General features: G+C 42.2%; 1 protein-coding gene across 4 annotated transcripts in view; it reads right to left on the bottom strand.

The window, feature by feature from the left end:
• Nucleotides 1-27,067, bottom strand: part of MACROD2 (mono-ADP ribosylhydrolase 2) — a 1,544,544-nt gene that overhangs the window by 583,876 nt on the left and 933,601 nt on the right. For all 4 annotated transcript variants that reach the window (XM_063125349.1, XM_063125348.1, XM_063125350.1 and 1 more), the window contains one exon: nt 25,411-25,441. In XM_063125349.1, the coding sequence (XP_062981419.1) occupies nt 25,411-25,441 (31 nt within the window). The remainder of the gene's footprint in view (nt 1-25,410; nt 25,442-27,067) is intronic.

The following is a 27,067-nucleotide window of genomic DNA, read 5'->3' as shown; positions in this document are numbered from 1 at the left end:
ATCCAGGGTTAGTTTGTAAATTGAAAAAATCCATATATGGTTTGAGGCAAGCAGCAAGGTGTTGGAATAAGAAACTGGACAATGTATTGATCAAAATGGGTTTTAAACAAAGCAAAGCTGATCATTGTTTGTACACAAAACAGGATGGTTCAAATGTAGTGCATTTGCTGATTTATGTAGATGATTTGTTACTGGTTTTTAATGAAGAACAGAAAAACACATTTGTAAACCAGCTGTAAAGACATTTTGAGTTAAAAGACCTTGGTTCAGTGAAAAGTTATTTGGGAATGCAAATTTCAAAAGATTCTAACACAGGGTCATTTCTGATTGAACAAAGTGGCAAAATTAAAAAATTGCTGGAAGAACACAGCATGGAGAATTGTAAAATTGTTGCCACTCCCATGGTCACTGATTTTCAAAATCAGACAGACAGTACTGAAATGGAAGACATACAAAAATATCAGAGTGTGATTGGAAGTTTACTTTATCTAGCAAACTTAAGTAGACCAGATATTGCATTTGCTGTAAATCTTTTAAGCAGAAAAATGACAAAACCTTCTGTAACTGATTGGACAGCTGTAAAACGTGTATTGAGATATCTAAAAGGTACAATCAATCACAAATTGGAAATATCTACACACAAAGATGGAAATTTCTGTGTTTATGCAGATGCTGACTGGGCTAACGCAATTGATAGAAAGTCTACCAGTGGAGCAGCATTCTTTTACAATCAATCTTTGATTGATTGGTATACAAGAAAACAAAATTGTGTAGCAACCTCTAGTGCAGAAGCAGACTATATCAGCTTATCTCTGGCTTGTAATGAGATTGAGTGGTATAAACAATTATTTGCTGATCTAAGGTTGGAAATTGAGACACCAGTAACCATATTTGAGGATAATCAGGCATGTATTAGTATGGCTACATCTGAAAAGTGTAAACCAAGAACTAAACATGTGGATGTTCGTTATTCTCATGTGAAAGATATAATTCAGAAGGGCTGGATTAAGCTTGAATATTGTCCATCTGAAATGATGTTGGCTGATTTATTCACAAAACCAGTATCAATGGTAAAACACAAAGAGATGCTTTTAAAGCTGGGTCTCAGATTGTAACACAATTTAAACAACATGCGCAAGAGGAGGACTGTTAAGTATATGAAAAGAAATACTTGCTTAGTTATTAAAATTGTGTGTGTATGGCTATCTCAGGGTTAAACAGAGAAAGACTATCTGTGGGCAATTACCTTGAGATAGAGGCTGTTCTGGGAACCTTGCCAAGATTCTAAGTTAGCCTCATCACAGCTGTATGTAATGTAGATAAGAATTGTGTAGATGTGTATATAGTTTCTCACTTGTGTAAAATGGAACTGATCACTGCTCTCTGATCACTGCTCTCTGTGTATGCCTCAGTGTGCTCTCTGAACTGATTTGAATTGGACTGCACAGAAGCCTGAAGGAAATAAACCAGCTCTGCTGTGTAAGACCTGCGTGATGTGTGTTTGTTTTCTGAGCACAAACAGAGTTCCAGAAGGAGAAAAGTTCTAGCAATAACCCAACAGGAAGCACATCCAATTTAAACCTAAGTTTCCTGATCCATAAAGAACCTATGCCTGCCTGTGCTCTGAGATCTTCTAGGGAGGCCTTTCTCTCAGTCCCACCAACTTCCCAGGCACGCCTGATGGGTACGCGCGAGAGGGCCTTCTCGGTGGCTGCTCCAAGGCTCTGGAACTCCCTTCCCAGGGATGCTAGGCTGGCTCCCTCTGTGCTACAGTTTCGGAGGCAGGCAAAAACTTTTTTGTTTCAGCAGACTTTTGGAACTATACCAGACCTGTGTTAATGTATTGGATCCCCCTTTACAGTTTTTAAATTTTTTAACATGTTTTTAATTTTACTGTAGGTTTAATTCTATTTTAACTTTTGTAATTTATATTTATATGTTTTAATTGTACATGTTTTAATCTTGTAAACCACCTTGGCCATAGCTAGACCTAAGGTTTATCCCTGGATCATCCGGGGTCAAACCTGTTCATCTAGGTGACACACAGAGGATCCAGTGCTCAGGCAGGGGCGAACCCTGGATGATCCCAGGATAAACCTTAGGTCTAGCTGTGGCCCTTGAATCCCAGTACTGGGGGAAAAGTGGGATATAAATAATAATAATAATAATAATAATAATAATAATAATAATAATAATAATGAGTGGGTGGAAGGCTGCTTTGGCATGCAATTTAGATTGGGCAAGGAAGCTTCAGTGGGGGTGGAAACAGAGGGTGAAAGTACAAAATGTTCCCTTTGCTCTGCTCAGCCTCTTCTTCTTCGGGCATCAATGGGATGTCGAAAAATAAAGTCAGGAGCAAACTAAACTAAACTGGGGGATGTTTTCACAGATCGACACTTGTATAGATGGTCTTCAAGCATATCATTTCTGTCACTGCTATTGAGAACTATGTCAGCAAGATCAAACTTTAACATGCTGCCCGCAGCTGTGACATATCTTCACCCATTATGCTCATTAATGTTGTATAGTGCTCTGAGGTACTAGAATACGAGGCAGCCACTGAATACAGGAGACCTATAAGGTCTGTAATCCGACGCTAAACATAGTACTTGAGTGTAAATCCCATTGGAAGCAAGTATTTCAGCCTGACTTACTTTGAAGTAACATGTTTAAGAACAGGCCTGTTGGTGGAGTAGCAGACAATCTTTTGTGAAAAGATCCTTGGGATTGTCAAAGGTCTCTGGAAGCCACCTAAAGATATTATCCTTTTGAAAATCTGTATTCTTCAGGGATCTAGAAGGTACTTTGCAAAATTGAAGAGAAAGTAATACTGCTTTAATTAAGAAAGATTAAGATTTAGCAACCAACCTGCTGTTTTGGCTACCTGCCAATGAAGCAGAAATAACTGGGAAAACTAAGACCTATTAAAAATATAGTCAGAAAAAACCTTGTTGTGCTATACTTGCCCTGATAATTGCAGCAGGTTAAAATGGCTAAGAGCCCATAATAGGCTCTTATAATGTATTTACAACTTACAATAAAAAGCATGGTTTAAAAAAGCTCAGTGGTAACGTGTTTAGTACCTATTATGAACATAAGTATAACTACTTTATGGTAATTAAAAGACATAAGAAAATGATTAATGCTTTGAGGCTATTAAAGTGTATCAAACAAAAAGCTATTATGATTCAGTTTCTAAGCTTATGTTTTATATTGGGCAATTACTCTGATAGATCCAATTTGCATTGATATGCACTCTAAGTAAGGCTAGTACCATTCCCCCCCCCCCCCCGGCATGTAACACAAGTTTTATACAAGAGAGTGGTCAACCCTGGAATAATTAATTTTATCTAATCCAGAAATCTGGATGGACTTTCAGTTGAGTGATCATAGAATCATAGAATAGCAGAGCTGGAAGGGGCCTACAAGGCGATCGAGTCCAACTCCCTGCTCAATGCAGGAATCCACTCTAAAGCATCCCTGACAGATGGATGTCCAGCTGCCTCTTGAAGGCCTCTAGTGTGGGGGAGCCCACAACCTCCCTAGGTAACTGATTCCACCGTTGCACTGCTCTAACAGTCAGGAAGTTTTTCCTGATGTCCAGCCAGAATCTGGCTTCCTTTGACTTGAGCCCGTTATTCTGTGTCCTGCACTCTGGGAGGATCGAGAAGAGATCCTGGCCCTCCTCTGTGTGACAACCTTTTAAGTATTTGAAGAGTGCTATCATGTCTCCCCTCAATCTTCTCTTCTCCAGGCTAAACATGCTCAGTTCTTTCAGTCTCTCTTCATAAGGCTTTGTTTCTAGACCCCTGATCATCCTGGTTGCCCTCCTCTGAACACGCTCCAGCTTGTCTGCATCCTTCTTGAATTGTGGAGCCCAGAACTGGACACAATACTCTAGATGAGGCCTAACCAGGGCCGAATAGAGAGGAACCAGTACCTCACATGATTTGGAAGCTATACTTCTATTAATGCAGCCCAAAATAGCATTGGCCTTTCTTGCAGCCATATCGCACTGTTGGCTCATATTCAGCTTGCGATCTACAACAATTCCAAGATCTTTCTCGTTTGTAGTATTGCTGAGCCAAGTGTCCCCCAACTTGTAACTGTGCATTTGGTTTCTATTCCCTAAATGTAGAACTTGGCATTTATTCCTATTAAATTTCATTCTGTTGTTTTCAGCCCAGCACTCCAGCCTATCAAGATCACTTTGAAGTTTGTTTCTGTCTTCCAGGGTATTAGCTATCCCACCCAATTTTGTGTCATCTGCAAATTTGATCAGCGTTCCCTGCACCTCCTCGTCCAAATCATTAATAAAAGGAGAGGGGCCGTGGCTCAGTGGTAGAGCTCCTGCTCTGCATGCAGAAGATCCCCAGGTTCAATCCCTGGTATCTCCAGGTAGGGGAAAGAAAGATCCCTGCCTGAAACCCTGGAGAGCCATTGCTGCCAGTCAGTGTCTCAATACCGGGCTAGACGGACCAGATATTGTCCATCTAGCCAACTGTCTGAGTCTGTATAAAGCAGCTTCCTACGTTCTAGTATAGGAAGCTTCCTATGTTCCTATATAGTAGATGTTTGGAGTCTAGTTAGACAAGATGGGGATCAGCAAGATCACATTTTTTAAAAAGCTGAAAAGCAGCTGAATGGAGGTCCAAATTGAATCATAGAATCATAGAATAGCAGAGTTGGAAGGGGCCTACAAGGCCTTCGAGTCCAACCCCCTGCTCAATGCAGGAATCCACCCTAAAGCATCCCTGACAGATGCTTGAGTCATGGTGCATCACTTGGGGTGGAGAGAGAGAGAGAGAGAGAGAGAGAGAGAGAGAGAGAGAGAGAGAGAGAGAGAGAGAGAGAGAGAGAGAGAGAGAGAGTGAGTGTCTCTCTCTACTTTCCTCTGTAGCTTTTCCCCAACAAGGCTGGGCAGAGGGGAGTCCAGTGGGGCCAGTTGGCATGGGCCTATGATTTTGATGGGGCCTACTTCTCACAATGATCCATGAGGTCAACTTGGTAACAATCTCATGGTGCCACATTAGATGTGGAAGGGGACAACACTGATCAACTACAGGCAGATATCCTGAAACTGAGAGAGAAATGGAATGATATACTTGAAGAAGCTCGCCATGTGTCAATCAAAATTTGAATGGATTGAATGGATTAGCAGTTTTGAACATTGACATTGATAAGGCAAAGTTGCTTAATTTTTCTGTTGTTGTTGATTATGAATTTGCCCAAAGAAAAGCACATAAAGCATTTCTGAATGTGAAGAAGTGATGTCTTATATACATCTTGAATAAAAGTGCTTGCCATTACCTTTTTTATATAAATTGCTCTAGTTCAAATGTATTTCAAACTGATTAAAAAATACTTGAGCAGTTTGAAATGGGGCCTACATTTCCCATCTGGCCTGGGCCTATTACCTGCTTTGCTCAGCCCTGTTCTCCAATCCATATTCCCCACTCCAGAAGCTGCTATTTACCCTGCAGGTAAAAACATACAGGTACCTAACATACCTTAAGCAACAAGAATAGTTGGATAAAAAATCTTTCAGCTGCAGCTAAGCTAAGTTAATGCACTGGCACTGAGTTAGGTAAATACTTGAAGAACGATAAGGCAAGGTGAAATTTGCCCCTAAACAGAAATCTGAACATTTTCTGAATCAAATTCTGGCTGTCAAAATACAGGTCTAATATGCAAGTAATCCAATTTAATATCAGTGGGGTTTTCTACAAGCTCGGTTGGGATTCTATAAGTGCAGGTAAATAAGCAGCCTATTTAATTTCAGCATTAACCAAAATGTCTCAGTAGCAGGTTCTAGTGTTTTCAGACACACAGAATGCTGATGCAACATGAATCACAGGGTCATTGGTCACCTTATACAAGCCCAGGCTCTTTACAAATTACAAATATCTTTCTTGCATCCTCCTTTTTAACACATGATGTTAGATTCACTCACTTTAACACATGATGTCATGGATGGATATACAATAGTAGTAGAGGTTATTCTGGATTAAAGGCACCCTGATATTTTATTATTATTATTATTATTATTATTATTATTATTATTATTATTTATATAGCACCATCAATGTACATGGTGCTGTACAGATAACACAGTAAATAGCAGGACCCTGCCGCGTAGGCTTACAATCTAATAAGTTGTAGTAAACAATAAAGAGGGAAGGAGAATGCGAACAGGCACAGGGAAGTGTAAACAGGCACCGGGTAGGGTGAAGCTAAACAGTATAGAGTCAAACAAACTCAATATTTGAAGGCTATAGGGAAAAGAAAAGTTTTTAGCTGAGTTTTAAAAGCTGTGATTGAGTTTGTAGTTCTCAAGTGTTCTGGAAGAGCGTTCCAGGCGTAAGGGGCAGCAGAAGAAAAAGGACGAAGCCGAGTAAGGGAAGTGGAGGTCCTTGGGCAGGCGAGAAGCATGGCATCAGAGGAGCGGAGAGCACGAGCGGGGCGATAGTGTGAGATGAGAGAGGAGAGATAGGCAGGAGCTAGACCGTGAAGAGCTTTGAAGGTCAGCAGGAGAAGTTTATATTGGATTCTGGAGTGAGTTGGAAGCCAATGGAGAGATTTCAGAAGTGGAGTGACATGGTCAGAGCGGCGGGCCAAGAAGATGATCTTAGCGGCAGAGTGGTGGACAGAGACCAGCGGACTGATGTGAGACGAAGGAAGGCCAGAGAGAAGAAGGTTGCAGTAGTCCAACCGAGAGATAAACAGTGCGTGAACGAGAGTCTTGGCAGAAGAGACAGACAAAAATGGTCGAATCCTGGCAATATTATACAGGAAGAAACGACAGGATTTAGCTACTGCCTCGATGTGAGGAGTAAAGGAGAGCGAGGAGTCAAATATAAAGCCAAGACTACGAGCTTCCGTGACCGGAGTAAGCGTGACATCGTTGACAGTAAGAGAGAATGAGAGGTGAGGAGAAGGTTTAGGAGGAAAAACAAGCAATTCAGTCTTTGCCATGTTAAGTTTCAAACGACGATGAAGCAGCCAGGCTGAGATATCTGAGAGACATGCCGAGATACGATCGTGAACATCAGGAGAAAGTTCCGGAGATGAGAGATATAATTGTGTATCGTCGGCATACAGGTGATATTGGAGGCCGTGAGATTGGATAAGCTTACCCAAGGGCAGCATGTATAGAGAGAACAACAACGGGCCAAGCACCGAGCCTTGCGGAACCCCAACTGAAAGGGGAAAAGAGGAGGACGAGCTGCCGTTAGCCGACATGCTGAAAGAGCGACCCTCTAGATAGGAGGCGAACCAGTTATAGACAGAGCCACAGAGTCCAAGATCATGGAGGGAATCTAAGAGAAGATCGTGATCAACCGTGTCAAAGGCTGCGGTTAGATCAAGGAGAATAAGAACGGAATAATGGCCTTTAGACTTGGCAGTAAGAAGATCATTGGTGATCTTGGTAAGGGCTGTTTCAGTGGAATGCAAAGGACGGAAGCCAGATTGAAAGGGATCCAGAGCAGAGTTATTAGAGAGAAAGGAGCCTAGACCTCATCAATAGAAGTGTAATTGACACATAGCCATGTTCTGCTCCTGACTTTGGAAATTCATCATCATCATCATTATCATCATCATCATCATAAAAAAAATTATTACCCGCCTCTCACTCTGGATCAAGGCGGGGTACAACACAAAAACAGAACACCATAAAATACATATAATTGATTAAAACATATTAAACTAATACATTATTAAAAGGCAGCACATTATTAAAAGGCATCTTAAAATTCAACTGGGTAGGCCTGCAGGAAGAGATCAGTCTTTACGGCTTTCTTAAATTCCAAAAGACTGTTAAGTTAACGAATCTCTCCTGGCAGGCCATTCCACAGTCTGGGAGCAGCAGAAGGGAAGGTAATAACCAACACGTTATACTTCACTCGAAAACTAATTGGCAGCCAGTATAGTGATTTTAAAGCTGGTGTAATATGGTCACCCCTAGATGTACCAGTGACCAACCTGGCTGCCATATTTTGAACTAGTTGAAGTTTCCGGACTAGGCACAAAGGTAGCCCTGTGTACAGCACATTGCAGAAGTCAAGCCTTGAAGTTACCAGCGCGTGCACTACCGTCTTTAGGTCTTGCAATGCTAGGAAGGGGCACAGCTGGCATATCTGCTGAAGCTGATAGTAGGCACTCCATCACATCTATCTGAGCTGTCATTTGGAGCGACAACTCCAGGAATACCCCCAAGTTGTGAACACAGTCTTTCAGGCGGAGTGTAACCCCATCCAGAACTGGTTGACACACCTCCAAACCTTCGGCTTTTGACAGTGAGCACCTCCGTCTTGTCTGGATTCAGCTTCAGTTTGTTTTTCCTCATCCAGCCCCTTACCACCTCCAAGCATTCATTCAGAGGAGACACACTATCCTTAGCTGACGCCGTTGTCGAAGGCATAGAGAAATATATTTGGGTGTTATCAGCATACTGATAGCATCCCACTCCATGCCTCCGGATGATCTCTCCCAGCAGTTTGATGTACATGAACATCAAATGTACATTGGGGATGGGATGTACATTGGGGATAGGATGGCGCCTTGTGGTATGCCATACAACAGCTCCTTCTTAGAGGAGCAGCTGTCCCCAAGCATCACCATCTGGGACCTGCCCGAGAGATAGGACCGGAACCACTGCAGCACAATGCCCCCGAGTCCCAATCCCTTCAGGTGTTCCAGAAGGATACCATGGTCGATGGTATCAAAAGGTAAGCCAGTGGACTTCCCTACTATCTTAAAATCCCTATGGGCAAACTGTAAATGCATTCTTCCTGCTGGAACAAATCTGAACAGAGCTGCCCCTGAGCTCGATATGGGATCGTTAGCTTCTGTATTGGATCGCTTTGAAAATAAGGCTTGTATTCTGAGGTGTACTTCCACAAACACAAGGTGTCCTACTTTTCATGGAAGAGACTTTGATCCAGTGGAGGATCCTACTGGTGGAAGGGAGGAAGCAATTTTTGAAAATTCCTCCTGCTCCCTATTCCATGTTCTACACTGCATTTCCAACCCCTGGCAATAATGGTTAGGGCTGATGGGAGTTGAAGTCCAAAACATCTGGTTGGTGCCAGATTGGGGAAGGCTGATATAGTGCATCTTTCCCTGAGCACATTGACTAGGTTGTGTGTGGGGGGGGAGAAAGAACCCCATTTTCTAACTTTCCATTTCAGGCATTTACCTAGGCAGGATCTACACTACTGCTTTAAAACCATTTATAACAGTAGTGACAATTGTTGGGGCCCAGGACACACTCCATGCACAGGTTTCAAACCGTTTTCAAAATGTCACATCCTGCTTGGTGTAGATCTGGCCCTAGTTGTCCACAATGTCCTGTTTTAAAAGAAGTTTAAAACATTTACCCACTGCTTCCCAATTCCCTGTTCAAAAGATGAGTTTGATAAAACGCTGCCTTAATGAGAACCGGTGAGCTACTGCATTTAATAACATTTCCCTCTTAAACCAATACGGCTTTCCCATTCACAGGAGACCCAGTAAGAAATCACTCTTCCCGGTTTCATTTAGGTGATGCTATCTTGCTTGATCTTGTAATGCCAGTCCACAGTGAAGCTTCCTCATCAGGACTAATACATTGGATCCTCAGTCCATAGGCTGATTAACAAGGTAGTGAACTAACATTCAATACCCTTTATCACCTCGGCTAAACCTTAGGTCTGGAAGTGGACAGTTTCTTTATGGGTGGTACTGGTGACAGGCACAGCAAAGCCCCCTTGTTCACTATAATGGGGTGAATTGAAAGATTAGGCTGTCAGGCCAGCAAGAGACCTCATTTTTCTTCTGTGCTGCATAGGTTGCCCCTCACTGCAGCCAACATTTGATTGTGATTAATTTGTCAGGGTTGGTTGTACAAAGGAAATGAAGAAATGGATTGCCAATTACAGTTAGTCTGCTTATGGAATGCCCCTCAAACCAGTGCCACTCGGCAACAGTGACAGCTTAGAACTAAACTGCATTTGGTTTTTATTGAGCAAAACCCCGGCCTTTAGTGTATTTTGAAGAAGCAGAAGAGGAGAACAGGGTGGTCTCCTCTCTCTTTCTCTCTCTCTCTTTCAACAACTTCAGTACATACTTGCCTTATATTGCCCATCTTGCAATCTGGTACACAAATAACTGATCCGTCATGTTTATTTCCCCCAGATGGTTCAAACCTTTGCCTTAAAAACTTAACACAGTACATTTATTTCTGAGCGTATCATCCTGAGTGAGCTAAATGAGAATTTAACATGTATATCACAGAGTTGGAGGAAACGAAACGACACTTCTATTTTGGGCACCTCTAAGTGCATGCAGGCCTACTTTGTTCCTAATTACACAACCAAGAATACATTCTGACACTTCCTTCCCCCAAATCTTTGTAAGTTTCATAACAGTGCTTTTCCCCCTTTAATTATTATCTTTATTTCTCTAGATAAATCTACCTTCCAAGTGAATATTAAGATTCTTATTAATGAAAGAGAAAATCACTCCAAAGACACCAGCTGTCAGCCGCTTAACAGGCAACATTTATTATTTGTATTCCATTCATATGGAATGGAATAATTTTGATATAAACCAAGAGCACCTTTTTCTATTTCTTAAAACCATTTCTCTTCCAATTGATAAGCTATGAAGCACATTTAAAAAGCAAAACGCTTTACCAAACTTACTGTCTTCTCCCTCGCAACAAACCAGTGAGGCTTTTTATTCATATCCCATGATGCAGCGAGAAAGGTAAGGACTTGAATTCAGGCCTGCGATGTAAAGGTACTCATAATTAACTCACTCCGGAGTGATAAAAGCCACATTTCATTCTTGTCACTGAATTTCATTTGCCACTGATACATTAGCTTTCTGGGATGTCACATCTCCAGACAAAAGGAAGGTGAAAAGGTTCACAGTAGTCAATAGCACACAGTACATTAAACAGGTGCTGAAGAGATAAAGTCAGAATCCGCTTCTAGTGCTGAAATGCCCTGTCATTTGCACAAGCAAAATCCACAGAGTGGAGGCCAAAGCAGCAGCTAGAGTGCACCATCTCAGTCTGGTCCCTGGTTTGGAAACACAACCAGCCATTCATTAAAAGGAACTATGCAAAGTCTCATTCTTCCTCTCCTTCAGCTGCACTCGTCCTTTCCAGAGACATAGCAGCTTTCCTATCAAGCATACTGATAGCAAAAGAACAAAGTACAATGAAGGAACTGAAGCAATCATTTTTTGACTCTTGAGCAGTGAAAAGAAGGAACAAAAAACATGCATTGTGTTCATTCTCTTTATGCATTAATATAGGTGTAGCAATCTTCCATTCATTTTATATGGCAAAATTCACGTATATACCAAGGTCTCGACCTAAAGATCAGGTTCGTCATGCGAAGCAACTGAGATTATTGTTAAAATTCAGGCATTTTGGAAGGAAATGTTAACATTTCAATACAGTGCTGTGGCACCGGTTGGATTTGGCAGGTATCCAAGCGGAAAATTTCACAGCCTTAGCTAGGTCTTCCCCACCGCAAGGCATTTCTGACAGCTCACCAAAAATGGGGTAATATGGATAGATTTTCATGAGCTTCAGTAGTGCATTGAGCTAGTTTGGGAATTATCCATCTCAGCGGAGTTCTGTCTACTGTGCTAATCTTACATGGGTGTAATGCTTTTACTGGTGTAGCAGACCATGGCACATAGAGAGCCTCTGTATGTGGGGGGGGGGGACATGGTTCAAACCTGCTTACCTGTAACCAAATTTGGACCTCACCCAAATGGTTTTGGGATTTAATATTAAACACTTCAGTAAAATCATGAAAAAAGTGTGTTGTTATATTATTTAGTCACTAGTATCACCATCTAGTTTAGTCACTAGGTGACACTGAAGTTAGTTATATCTGTGTTTTTGCACCTATTCTTGTTTGAGAGAGAATAAAGTTCTTGTTTAACTTCTTTATTGATGACCTCTAAGCCTTCTATGACAAGACACATTGATTATCTTATGCAATGATTGCATGTCTTTATTTATTGCGTGTAAACAAAACAAAAAAACCCTATGTAGTTGTTCATCATGTGTTCTCAGAATGCATGGAGGAAGAAGCTGGACTGTGTGTCCTGTCCTGGTCCTGATGAAAGCTCATTGGACACAATGAGGCAAGGCAGGTCTGTAGTCACAGCACCAAGGAGAGTTCCTAGTGAGAGACTCACTCCAACAGTGTGGAACCAACGAGGATTAGATCTGTCTGAAACCTTCTGTGCCCACTATTCAGATCACTCCTCTCCCACTCCATGCCTTTTCCTTGAGAAGTGGAAATCCTTAAAGAGGTAGACATCTGGCTTGGAGCCTAACATGTCTAGCAGTCGTTCTCCTCCTCTGTTGATTTCCTCCAGGGGTGTGAATTCAGGTGCTGAGACGGGCTTTTGAGGTGCTGCTCCAGGGTTCCCTGGATAAAGGGTCTCCAATCTAATCAGCTCTGGCTTGGGCCTAGTAATGATGCTAAGACCCCAGTTAATGACCAGCAACTCTCCTTTGGGTGCTGGTAGTTCAACGTGACTGGTCGGCCCCTCATTGTCCAAACCTAGGTACCTGCTCTAGATGGGGGGAGGGAGTCCTAACACTGTGCATGTTAGCCCTGTCCCAGACTCCCTGTCAACTTCAATCTGCATTGCAGAGGAAAGTCTTGTAAAAATTGAGCACAGTTTTCCATGACCTTTTACTACCAGATTTAGCACAGACCCAAGCCAAGGCAAAGAGGGCTCACAGGTTGTAAAGCAGAAAGCTTTATTAAAACTAAGGGTGGGGTAAATACATGGGAAGATTAAGCAAGAATAGCTTTAAAACATGTATAGCATTAATTAATGGTGCATAATGGTGCAGAACCAAAATAGGGGGAGTATAATTTATTACATGAGGATTTTTGCTTCAGTGCCCCCACACCCTCTTCAGTAAGACATTGTTGACTAGTTGTGGCAGAATGTGGTTATGGGTACACATCTGAATACAGATCCCATTAAAATTAATATAGTGCAAACATATTAATATATGCATCTGGATGTAGATGCCACCCATCTGTAAGCTTTATATTCAGTGGGATAAACATCCCTGTCCACATTCTGCCCCAGTTAATCATAGCTAACTACACATGGCTAGAGCACAGGCAGGCAATGAAAACACCAGTGCAGAACAGCAAGCCACTGAGCCCAGGCAACAGGGGATGCATTCCCTCTTCTCCCACAGTGAGGTCAACAAAAGGTTTCATTTGCCTTCAGTGACATCCTCACATATCTCAATCAATGGGCTACAAGGTGCGGTTAGGGCAACATCATGGTCAATATGTGATCCCTGATTGGCTAATGAAGAAGGCTTCTGGAATTTAACAAACTTGCCCAAGCTGTAGCAGACAGTGAATAATGACGGCAAGTACCCCCCCAAAAAAAAAGCACAATGAAGGAAGAAAGTGTGAAATTCCATACTGCACAAACTTGCTTTCCACTTGCCCAGCAAACAATCCCCCTGTACCCTCACCCCCAAAAGCCTCTCCAGAGGATTGGAGGAACCTACTAAATACTGGGGGCTCTTCCTTACAGGGCTGCAGAGGCAGGATGAGTGGCTAAAGTCAGGAACCATGCACAAGTGGTGCAAGATCCCCCACACCCACATTTTGGGTGATTCCCTTTCTCCTCCAACTGCAACTCCATAAAACACAGACCACAATTTTCGGTCGGTTCCTCCCCCATCCTCTGAAGAGGCATTTGGGGGTACAGAGGGCTCCAGAAGGCAGAACAAGAAAGAAAGTTTCACTGCATGACCTACCTTCTGCTCACACAATGCTGAATTTCACCTTAAGTCTTTTTCACCTCCCTGAAATAGCAATTTTCTGAGTAAACATTAAATCTAAAATAATAATAATAGCGGCACAGCCCTAATCACCAAGGGTACAAAACATAGTTGTGCTATTTGTTTTTTGTCTTTAAAGTATTTTGGTTATTATTGTTTTAAGTTATGGTTGCAGCTATTTTCATTGCCTTGCCTTACTCAGTATCACTTTTTTAAGAAATCTCTACTATTAAGGCTTGGGGAACATTACCCAGAAGTGATACATTCCAAACTTCCTTCTCTGATCACAACTATTTTCTGTCCCTTTCCATTTCAGGAGTTCAATGGAAAAGCAATCCCCTACAACAGGAGTCTAGAACTTCAGCCCAGAAGTCAAATCTAGCCTTCCCCAGATGGCGTCATCTTCCTAGGTTGCGGCGCAGGCAAAACGTGGTACAATGTGAGAAGCATCTATTTATAACAAGATCTGTCAATTTTGAAATTTAGACTAATGGTGAAACAAGGGACATATTTATTGGGCAGACAACACAAATTTACACCGTATGTAATTTCATAATACAATCAAGCTAGAACGAGATGATAGTGCCCATCAAAGCACTGAGCTTAATTCCTTGAAACCTCCTTCTGCTAAATATATCCTATTAATGCTAATTTTAGATGGCCAAGAGTTAATCAATGGACACCCCAGTAATAATTTCTAAGCATGTAGAACGTATTCCAGAGAGAAATGGATTGAGGGAACAGTTTGGAATACGGGCAGCATGCTGTTTAAAGTAAGATATCTGTTAAATAATGTATGTGACAAATTCTTACACAGAGCAGCTAATTAGATTGCTGAAATACTCTGAATATTCTAATAGAGCCCAAGCAACAGCAACTTTATTTGCTAACAACTTCAACACTAGTCAATATATTAACCATTTCAAAATGCCTACCCAATAGGGGCTCTCGGAGCAGTTTTCTCATGATATACATGCTACACTGTTCTTCATACAAAATGGCATCTATCATGAACCCATGGAGGGGGAGTTAGGGTCATGTCCACAGGCCTCACCCCGGAACATGTGAACAGACCCTATGCACATGTGTAGGCTTTGTATGCATGCTCTGATGGTGCAGGCAAAACTATGTGCTACAGTTTGTATATGTACAGGATCCATTCAGAAGGGCTGCTGAACACAAGTAGGTCACGAGCGAGGCTGGAATGGGCAATCCTGGCTCCTTTTCCATGGGTTTAATGCACACACTATGTTGTGTAAACAGGCACTGCAGATGCTGGCAAAGTTCTGAGCCAGGTTCATAAACAAACTCTAGGAGCTCATAAAAGAGGTGGAATTTTAAAGGCTCAAAATCCTTCCCTGAGCTGAAGAAGAAATCCATGTTCCACAAGAGAAGATATCCTGCACCTCCCTCCCTCTAAAAACAGTGGTCCAGTGTGTTGGGTGACAGAAACGGGGCAGGGGGAGGGAGCACTTCCTTCTTCTTTTCTCATTACACAACTCCACTGCAGCTACCGCCGCCATCACTTAAAGGTAAGGAAAAGGAAGGGTGGGTGTTTGGGGGACAGGTTTGGGGAACCGGAAAGGTGGTGGAGATGAACAGATAGCTTTTCTAACTGCTTGCACTGAGTCAGAAACATCCAAGCGATTCCAATTTTCAGCAGATGTTAAGTTCCAAGTGAATCTGAGGTGAGCTTCAGATAGCTCATCCATCTCAAACAGGCACCTTGAAAAAGCCACTCAAACCTGAATCTGCACGGCAGCTACATACTCAGTGAGATGTTTTATGTGTTATCAATCACAAATTGCATATTTTCTCTGGTTTTGTTTTGTTGTAAGCAGATCTGAATGTATGTAGCAAACATGGTGAGACAACACTTAGCTTATAAAACTGATGTAAGGGTTAATGAAAAGGAATTTGAGGTTTTCTGAACTCAAGAGGAGGGCTATATATTGCTACGTACATAGAATCATAGAATAGTAGAGTTGGAAGGGTCCTATAAAGCCATCGAGTCCAACCCCCTGCTTAATGCAGGAATCCACCTGAAAGCATCCCTGACAGATGGTTGTCCAGCTGCCTCTTGAAGGCCTCTAGTGTGGGAGAGCCCACAACCTCCCTAGGTAATTGTTTCCATTGTCGTACTGCTCTAACAATCAGGAAGTTTTTCCTGATGTCCAGCCGGAATCTGGCATCCTGTAACTTGAGCCCATTATTCTGTGTCCTGCACTTCGGGATGATTGAGAAGGGATCCTGGCCCTCCTCTGTGTGACAACTTTTCAAGTATTTGAAGAGTGCGATCATGTCTTTTCACATGAAAATCCATGCTGTTGAACACATGTTTTTTAGTCTGCAAATCTCGGAAATGTACAGACTTTGACCACAGGTTGCACTCAAGTCCATGTTCAGTCTAAAAGGTGCGAACTGGATAAATCCTGATCAAAAACTAACTGAAATTAATTTCCCATACATCCCCATCAAGGCCAAATTAAATGTGGAAGATGGGTAAAAATATCTCTTTGGGTACTGATCCCTTTCATCAAAGTGTTCTGTACTTTAACAGTTTAGCCTCAGGATGGGTGAACTCATCCACATCTGATCCATCAGATGTTCATCCAGTGACTGCTCGTTCAGTTGTGCAATCTTCCTTTGGCAAGGCCCAAAGAGTCCTTGGCAGCCATCCACCCTCACTCCAGAAATTACTCATTTTCCTCCGTTGCATAAATGGCGGCCATAAAGGCCCCATTTGCAAGAGAGTAACGGCGCCATTTACGCAACAGGGGAAATACACAATTTCTGGAGCCTCCATCGTGGCGCACAATGGAGGCTCCAGATGAGGGTAAATGGCTGCTGAGCACTCATTGGGCGTCACGGGCCCTCGGACTCCTGGACTCAGTTGAGCCCCTGCGACATCCCTAGCTGTCATGCCAGCTTTTTACTGTCTAATTCAGAAAAGGGAGCCATGGAATTAAAAAGTCTGATACATGTGCTCTGCCCATTGAATTCTGAGCAGACACATAATTTTATGTGAAACAAAAAACCCTGAAAACAAAACTTTAGTGCTTTGATAAAATAATCCCCAATGTTTATATAAGACAAACTTTCTGAGAAAATTGAAATCAGGGGGTTGGACTTGATGGCCTTGTAGGCCCCTTCCAACTCTGCTATTCTATGATTCTATGATTTATATATTTATGTATTTATTACATTTTTTTATACTGCCAAATAGCCAAGGCTCTCTGGGCAGTTCACAGTTAAAACCACATTAAAGTTGTGGTGATTGAGCTGCTTACTAGTTCTGTAATTGGTTATTCTCATTTATTTATTTATTGCATTTATAATCCGCTCTGTAGCCGAAGCTCTCTGGGTGGTTTACAAAAGGTAAAAACAGTAAACACGGCTGACATCGACTTTACTATTAACTGAATATTTCAGATTTATTTATTTATTTATTATTACATTTATATACCGCCCCACAGCCGAAGCTCTCTGGACAGTTTACCGCCCAGATGTGACCAGATTAATTGGATCTCTGAAAATCTAGCATATACTGTCTTGTGGCAAGAGCATTTGTGACTGGGAAGGTTCACTACCTGAAGCATTGAGAGAATAGATGGGATTGCATAGTGTGTGCAGGAGTTTGAAGATATGCAGCAGCTTCAGAGGCCATATTGTGAACTGCCCAGAGCGCCTTAGCTATTGAGCAGTACAAAAATGTAATAAACAAATAAAATATGTACAGCACATGCCTTTCCTTTGTGCCCAGCTTTCCCCCTGAAAGTGGCTCGTAGAACCATCTGCCTGAGATCAAGAGCAGAGTGGGACAGACAAGTGACAGAGAGAAGTGAGCACTAGAGAGAGGTGAGCATTTTTCTGCAGCCATTGTACCTGGTGACTTCTGTGAGCAGGGTCCAATGTTTCTGCCATGTCTTGCCCTTCCCACCCTGTTTTGGAAGAAGGTGTTTCAGGTAATCAATCAGAATCAGGCTCTGAAGTAGAGGAGTCGGCACCAGACACAGGCCAGCCTGTACCAGTGAGGGAGAAAGCTCTCACCGGCTCTTCACCAGCTGGTGGTGAACCCTCTACAGAGCTTATCTCTTCAAGGACAAAGAATACACAGCCAGTGGGAAGCCGACATTCTTCTGAAGGAGAGAGCACCGACAGGTTAGCCAATCCTAGAGTATGCTGCAGGCTAAAACGGGCGGAGCGAAAGGAAGGCGAGAGAAAGTCGGCCCGGCTCACAAGCCGCCTCAGAACTAGTCTCTCTGAAGTTAATGCGTCTTGGGAAAGGGCTTTCCATTCTTCTTGAAAGGGCAATTGTCTCACTTAGTTTGCATAGTTTTGCCTAGGGGGAAAGTTCCAAGAGATTAGACTCTCTTCAGGTGGGAAGAGATGTTTATTGCTGAAATAAAGCTTTGTGGATTACTTAGCAGGCCTCGTTATTGTCTCCCAAGAAGGCAACAGGTTTTTGAGAAACACGACAGTTTCCCTTGTGCCAGCAGGACTCATAAAGCTAGCATTGTGTCTCATTTCCAGGGTTGCTCTAGGAAGCACTAACTTCCTGTTGCACTAGGGTTAGCTGTGCTAGCGCAACGCGAACAGTGAAGGTGCAGCAACAGTGTTGGTTACTGCCCTTTGTTTCTGTTACATAAACAACTGAGCTCATTCCCTCTGCACATATCCCTGAGGAGAAAGGTGAAGCTCTGCGATCACCGCTCACCCATCGAGAAGCAATAGCAGGCTTCGCCATCTTAAAATAAAACCATGATGTCTACATTGTGCATACACAGATGGTCAGATCCGTGTGTTCCAGAGTGGGTCAGATTTCTAGGAGATGGATTCGATTTGGGTATTCAGAGATTCTTGGAGAAGACAACTCTCCTCTTGTGCTCCGTAAAGCACTAATAAAAATAATTCTCAATTACAAATGCCCAATGCAAATAACGATGCAAATAACGATCCAACTAGTCTTCCTCCACCTACAACCGGGATGATCAGGGGTCTGGAAACAAAGCCCTATGAAGAGAGACTGAAAGAGCTGGGCATGTTTAGCCTGGAGAAGAGAAGATTGAGGGGAGACATGATAGCACTCTTCAAATACTTAAAAGGTTGTCACACAGAGGAGGGCCAGGATCTCTTCTCGATCCTCCCAGAGTGCAGGACACGGAATAACGGGCTCAAGTTAAAGGAAGCCAGATTCCAGCTGGACATCAGGAAAAACTTCCTGACTGTTAGAGCAGTATAACAATGGAATCAGTTACCTAGGGAGGTTGTGGGCTCTCCCACACTAGAGGCCTTCAAGAGGCAGCTGGACAACCATCTGTCAAGTATGCTGTAGGGTGGATTCCTGCATTGAGCAAGGGGTTGGACTCGATGGCCTTGTAGGCCCCTTCCAACTCTGTTATTCTATGATTCTATGAAAAAGACTTCCATCAGCAGAATGGGGAAGAGAGATGCTCCCTCCCCTCGCATCCTCTAATCTGCTCCAGTGCTTTGGAAGCCTTCCATTAACAGAGGGATCCCACCCTTTGGAACTGCCCCTCAACATGGCTGAGTTATTTAGACATGTAGAACGCAATTATGTCTTACCAGTGAAGCCGTTTCTACATATCAGAAATCAGCCATGAAAATCACTGCAGTTAACTGACATATCCAGGAAATGGTATACAGCAATTATTCTCTTTTCTAACTTTTTTTTTTTTTACTCCAGGACTGAATTCAGAAACATATTCCTTGTTATACTATATCAGTACTTTAATTTCCACAGATCACCAGGGAAGCATAATACAATTTTTATTCTGTATCTTCAGGCTGGCACTCAGTTGTCTTGTAAGAGTTTTCCAAGGGGGGTTCTATTGAGTTACACTGATGTACAAAAATCAGTACGATTTTTTATTTCATACTTTTAAAATATTATGAGTATAATTCTATAAGGGGGAGCTCTTTAAATGCAGACACTTGAAAGAGTCTTTTTATTGAGGCTTCACATGGTGCCCTACTAGCAAGCTGCCTCTGGTCTTTTATGAGCTGAAAGTCATTTAATTGGGAACATCAAGAATTCTAAGAACCTGGAGGATGAGTTTTGGGTGCAAACTCTGAGAGGAAGTCAAGCCTTTTCTCCATCTATCATCCTCATGTTTGAAAAACAGGTTTCCTTTTTGCCAATAACTCTGCAAGTGGTTTTTTTTAATTTTCTGACCTTCTATGGGAAAAGAAGTGTTCTGAGGCTATGTAAAAATAAATCCAGTCAACAGACCTCACAATAAAACATATACATCAATTAATGTATAGAACCACACACACACACACACACACACACACACACACACCAATTACAGGAGTAAAGTCTCAAATATAGATCAAATATCTCTATTAATACAGAAAAACAAAATTATTCTCTTTGGATAATATTTTAGCTCGTATCCTAATTGCTCTCAGCAAAGACTTAGCTACATTTTCTGTAACAGACTTGTGTATAAGAAAGAAATAGGTCATAATGTTCAGATGATCTGCCAGGAAACAAAGTGATCAATCAATTGATTGGCTCATTACAGAAATAAGAAAAAAAAATACAGAAAAGGAGAACATGGCTTACTGTTTCAATTTCTTCTGAACCAGAAGGACATAATTTGTTAGAATAAGGTGTCCCCACTAAATATCTCACCCAACTGAAAGCATCACATTGAAATGTGCAAGAGTGAATGCCGTCCTATGAAATAGTTCGCTTCTGCAAGCCTTTGACACGCAAATTAAGAGAAACTAGATAAATGACATATGTGAACAGGTCTAGTTGACTGCTGAGAGAGAATTGTGAAAATCCATGCCTTTAATACATTGTAGCCTTATCAGGGCATGTGAAAAAGGCAATAATGGAGTTACGTAGAAACTAATGGAAACTAGGTTCCTGTCAGGATCTGTGTGGGTGCTGAGTATTCGCAGGACCCAGGTCAGGGGCTGTTCTGCTGCAGAGTGCTCGCAGGACTCAGGCCCCTTGCCAGCAGCAGGGGGGGGCGCTAATGTGGATCAGCTGGGAGCAGCTAGGGTAAGGACTATATAAGACCAGCATTTCTGCTCTAGCCTTTGCTTCAGCAACATGTCTTCTGGATTTGCTGCAGCCTGCTCTGCCTGGATCTTTGCTTTGCTGTGACCAAGCCCCTTGCCTCTGGCCCTGTTGGAACCTTGCTTCTCTTGGACCCTGCTTGTTGTTAGACCATGCCTCTGGCCCTGCTCAGACTCAGGTTTGCTTTTGAACTCTGACTCCTGCCTGTCCCTGGACTTTGCTTGTGTCTCTGGCCCTGCTTGGACTGTGTGCTCTTGGACTCTGTCTCCTGCTCATTCCTGGACTTTGCCTTAGTCTCTGGCCCTGCTTGGAGTGGGAGCCCTGAACTTTGCTTCCTCTAGGGCTTTTGCCCTGCCATATCTTGTTTGTGTTATTCAAGTAAGACCTTCCCAGATTACCTTGCGGTTGTGGAGCTCTGCTACACCTAGCTCTACTGGGTCCTGGTGGCCTAGCCTTAGATTCCTGCTGCCCATGCCTTGGATCACTACAGTTCTGTGCAAGGGGAGAATCCAACTAAGTTTTGCTTGTGCAATTAATTACACAACCATTATCAGGAGAATGGGCCCAGTGCTCCAGTAGCACACAGTCCACTAGCACAATGCATGAGCCCTTGTGCAACTGAAATATCTGGCAGAGTTCTGGTTGAACTATTTCAGCTTGTGGAATGGCACCATTGGATACTGCCCATGCTATTTACTGTTTTACTCTGTACAGCACCATGTACATTGATGGTGCTATATAAATAAATAATAATAATAATAATAATAATAATAATAATTAATTACATGTATTTAAATTCTTATCAGTGGGAGTACTAGCATAAGAGAGTGAGTATTATCTGCTAGTAAAAGAGGACCTCCTGCAGCTGTTTTCCAATGATACAGGCCATAGAACCCCAGGATCATCCCTGTGTGTCCACAAGATGCACAGGGGATCCCGGGATCAGGGAGGGATGATCCCTCCCTTGCCCTGGGATCTTGCCTTCCCCTTTGGCCCTGGTTTTTCCATGGTCTGTGTGGCTGGGTGCCGCAGGTTGACCTGGCTCTGTGTGATTCCTCATGAGGAGGCAGGAGCTGGGCACAGTGCTCCTCAGGAGCGCTGTGCTCATCACGGGTAGGGAGTGGGGAAAATAAATTTAAAAAAACACGAGCGTTCGTGCACTGCTATCCCGTTAAAAAAATAAATTGGTGGATGCGACGCCTCTCCTTCTGAGGTCATTGTGCGTCGTGTAGACAGAGGAGGGATCTCGCGTTAAACACAATGCGAGATCTTCCCTCCTCCATCGCGGGACAACAGGTAGGTCTAGCTAAGGCCTTAGAGAGGCACAGAAATCAAATATATCACGTTGTCTCATGTGATAATAGAAAGTGCTTTTTTTCTGTTAGTGAACTCTCTTTAAATGCTCTCTAATTCTCTGGAATCAAAATCTGATCCAAAATATAAGTGATTTCAGATTTTTCTTTGGGAGAAAAGCATGAAGATGTCACCTTGCTGGAAGTTTGTTTAAAATTAGGGCACACTGGCATTTGACACCGTGGAGACAAACAAATATAGCCTGTTATCTCCTCAAGTTGTGTGTGATGCGAAGCAGATGATGCATGTGTGGTGAAAGTGCCCTAAAAAAACAATGCTTTGGGATACAAATACTGAACAAGGTAAAACGAAGGACTACCACAGTGATACGTTTGGACTGGCTTTTCTAGAAAAGCTAGGACATATACAAGTATTGTAGTTACTGATGGCTGCCAGGATTTTGGCCACTCAGAATTGGAGAAGGACAGACACGTCCTCAATAGTTCAGTGGAAAGTTAAATACTAGATGTTAGTAGCTAACTGTCTGTAGAAAATGATAGTAGTTGTGTGCATGTTCAGTATTGGAATAGATTTAACCAATTCAGAGGGAATAGCTGGGTGGAAATTATGAATAATTACAAATTCCAGGGGTTATTATATGAAGTATTCAGATAAATGTAGTATTTGTACTTCTGTTGTGTATAAACTAACTGGATTTTTGTATTTACTGTATGTTTTCTTTCATGCACGTCTACTTGATTTCTTGTTACTACTGTTGCTGCTGCTACTAGCTCTACTAGACAGATTTAACAGCATTCTAAGAGCACCAGTTTCCTTGTCTTGCACTCGTGTGAAAGGGCAGAACTCAACATCTGACAAAATTAAAAGCCAGAAAATAAAGTGATAAAAATGCATTTAAGGTATAAGATTCTGCCCACTGCCTTAATTCAAGGCAAATAGTATACTGCCAAGGGAGGAAGCCAATTATCTATTGGTTTACATGATGAGTTTTTGTTTTTAATAAAGAAAGAACAGGATTGCAGATTTGGCGAAAATAAGCCACAAAAAAGTGAAATATAATGAAGCATGAAACCTCACTACCTGTGCTACTCATTGCTTCAACTGCACCTACAGTTGTCAGATCTTCTCAGAGCTTGACCTGCAGTTTCAGGGTTTTAGCCCCATTCCCTGGTTTTCTAAGGGGAGGGCTAAAAACTCAGGGTTAGAGGCTGCTGTTTTCTGCTTGGTTTGAGAACTTTTGCTATTTGTTCTGCTGCTACCCATATGTAGCTGCTTCCATCACTGAGGGACATCTTGGCTCTTCCTCTGACTAGGCAAGGCACCTCTACCTTATCAGGCCCCATGCCCTAAATTGGCAAGGCACCTACATTTAGTTCTCTGGCTCCACCACTTCAGTATCCGGAGACACCCCTGCCAACCCTAACTGTAACTGAGCTCAGCCTATCACAGAACAACACAAAGGAATAATCCAAAAACATTCTCTTATACAGAAAAAGAAGTTCTGAATTCTATCCGCAGCTACCTTATCTGGAAAAGACATTTCATGCCTATTACACATTATTTTCTATTAGAATTGGTTCTCAAAAAAATGAACTAACATGAACTTTGCATTTTATTTCACAACCAATTCCATGTATTACAGCTGCCTACCCTCTTTTCCTATGCAAGTGACAAAAAAGTAGCCATTTTGAAGATTTCAGAAACAAAATTATTCATCACAAAACATATGCCTCATCCTTTAAAACTGACCATCTCTAGTGGCAACGAATGAGGTCACTGGATACTGATTTTTGATGTCTGCCAACCAGAGAGGTAGACAGGCAAGACGGATCTGGTCAGTAGGTGTGGGGTGGGGAAAAGATTGGAAAGGAACCTGTTTAGGACCTGAGAATGGCCAACAATAATGCATTTCATTTAATTAAGAAATGCTTGAACATATGTGTAGTTCAATATCTTTCCTCTGGGCATACTCAGAGGAATGGATTTGCATACTCTTGCTAGCTAAAGCACTTCCAGGACTTGCTTCATAGTTTCTCGCGTTTACACTCACAACAAGACAGTAGGCCTCAGCAATTCTGAAGGACCAATACTGACTCGTCCAAGCATACAGCTCGGGGAAGCATAACAATTTGTGCCAACTTGCACAACACTGTATTCATGGTCTTAAAAACACTACATGAACATATGATGAGAGCCATATGTGTGGTGTAGTGGTTAAAGTGTTGGACTGGGACTCAGGGGATCCAGGTTCTAGTCCCCACATGGCCATGAAGCTCACTGGGTGATTTTGGGCCAGTCATTGACTCTCTGGCTAACCTACCTCACAGGGTTGTTGTGACGATAATACGGAAAGGAAGAAAAAGACTATATGAGCTGCCTTGGGTTCCTTGCGAGAGAAGAAAAGGTGCTATATAAACATAATAATGAGCGGGGCCGTAGCTAGACCTAAAGTTTATCCCAGGATTGTCCTGGGGTCAAACCTGTTAATCTAGGTGCCACACAGGGCATCTAGCGCTCAGGCAGGGATGAACCCAGGATGATCCTGGGATAAACCTTAGGTCTAGCTACGGTCCAAGAAAAGAGAGATGAGAGATAATACCAAAAAAAGTTGTCTTATTCAAAGTCTCATTTTTGGTCCATCAAACCCAGTACTGTCTACTCTGATTAGCAACAGGTCTCAAAGGCCTTAGGCAGAGATTTTTTCTGAGCCCCACAGCCTGATAATCTTTTAAATTGAAATGGAAGGGATTAAATTTAGGACCTTCTTCCACACAAAGCATGTGTGCTCTATCACTGAGTTATGAGGTACCACAGTACCCCCACCCATAGTACTGCCCCCAAAATTCCATTATGCACACAGAACCTGTCGTCATCAGCCTTGCTCACTCCATGGGAGTAGCAGTTCTACTGAAGGGAGTCAGAAAAATTCATTCATGTAAAATTAAGCTGCATAACTGCTTGCAAGACCTGAGCAATTATTTGTGAGCTCCTCAGGCCACAGCCTGTAATTTGCCAGCACAACGCAGCCCACCAGGCATTGTAGAACAAACTGTTAATAATACTGGAGACACAAAACACATGGAACATGTACTAGAACAACATGCTCTAGCGGGGAGGGGAACGGACACCTCATTTAAACCAAAGTTGAGCACTTGTCATGAAGAAAAATAGCTTGTACAGAAACTTTATAATGGGTTTTACATACCATAAATTCCTGTTGAAATACACGGGAATGCCTGCAAGACAAAAACCAAGATGTAAATTAGATTTTTCTCCTTAGAACCACTTATTACACAGAATCAGTTAGTACAAGGAAACCATAAACTGCTTAGTGTAATGAAATTATATTAGTTCAAGAAACCAGGAAGCCATTTGCAATTTTCTTTGAGAAGTCATGGAGGACAGATAAGGTCCCACAGCACTTTGGAGAAAGGTAAACATATAGTGCTTTACTGAAAGTAAAAAAAAAAAGGGGGAAGGCCTGGGGTGTTTTTTGTTTTAAAACCCAATTAAACTGACTTCAATAGCCAAGAAGCTATTAGAACAATTACAAAACAATCGATTTGCAATAGATTTGTTAAGAACAAATAACAAACATGTTTTTTTTCTTTTATAGGGCAATCCATTTAGTAGATAACAAGCATAGATTGGATAAATATGTTTACTTTCAGCAATGTTTGTCTCATAAATAAACTGAGGAATATTTATTTATCACATTGGTGTCCTGTCCTTCCTTCTCCAAATACATGGCTTTCCCTCGTATTTTCCACACAGCAATCCCATAAAATAGATTAAGCAGAGAGAGAGAGAGAGAGAGAGAGACCCTTCAGAAATTACCCTACACATGGTTGTTGTTTTAAACCCACGAAGGGTGGAGCAGGGTCACGCACATTGACCCTATCATCAGCTTCAACAGGCTTCACCCCCATCAGGGGACATAGGAACAAGAGTGGGCTTCTAAACAAGACTGGGAGGCAGGTGAGTCTCACCTACATTCCTGTCCTATGCTAAATTGCCAGCACGCACGCAAAGGGGCAATGTGTCCAGACCTATGGGTTCTACAGCAGCAATGCCCTACGCTCTCCCTTCTTCCATAGCTTAGCGATAAGTCGAACAGGTAGGAACACTGGGGTAGGAGCATTCCTATTGATCCTTTTCTGCAGCCAAAGATGTTATTTATTTATTTATTTATTTATTTATTTCAGTGAAGGATGAAAGGAAGAGTTTTAGTATCTCCTTCAGCTACTGAGGAGATACCTTCTTCGAGCTAAACTTCCAAATGCGATTCCCCCCCCCCCACCGAGATCTTCTCAAAATCTCAGAGAGTTTCCATCACTCCTAGGTGCATTAGCTACATCATCACAATATTTTGTTGTCCCACACAAGCAATAGCATAAAACGGTTCTCCCCAAGGGGAATTACTCTGTATGCTAATAGTGAACACACACTCCTTATGTAGTAAAATTGATGCAGAAGACGGATCAGCAGGATGCAGAAGTACACACACACACCCAATTTTTTTTTAGAAAAAGACACCCAAGATGGTAACAGCAACAAATAATTCCAAAAAAACCCACAACCCAATGAGTATGCTTATGGCCACAGAATGCTGACTGCTTGTTGAGGGCGGGGAACACAAAATGTATGTGTAGGAGAAGGGTTAATGGAATGGAGTGTCCTGGAAGAGGTCCCAGTTGTTAATATACTGATAACAAATTATAAGGCAGCATCAAGTACAATTCTTGTGTCAGCCCCTGATCAACATCTTTATAAATTATTTGGATGTAGGAGGTGAAAGTACACTTTTTTAAAAAATCAGTTGGAAGGGGATATGGAAACAACGAGTGTTGAGAAACATGTCC

Source organism: Elgaria multicarinata, chromosome 4 (genome assembly GCF_023053635.1).
Source record: "Elgaria multicarinata webbii isolate HBS135686 ecotype San Diego chromosome 4, rElgMul1.1.pri, whole genome shotgun sequence".
NCBI classification, from domain to species: Eukaryota; Metazoa; Chordata; class Lepidosauria; order Squamata; family Anguidae; genus Elgaria; species Elgaria multicarinata.
This window is presented reverse-complemented; position numbering and strand designations above follow the sequence as displayed.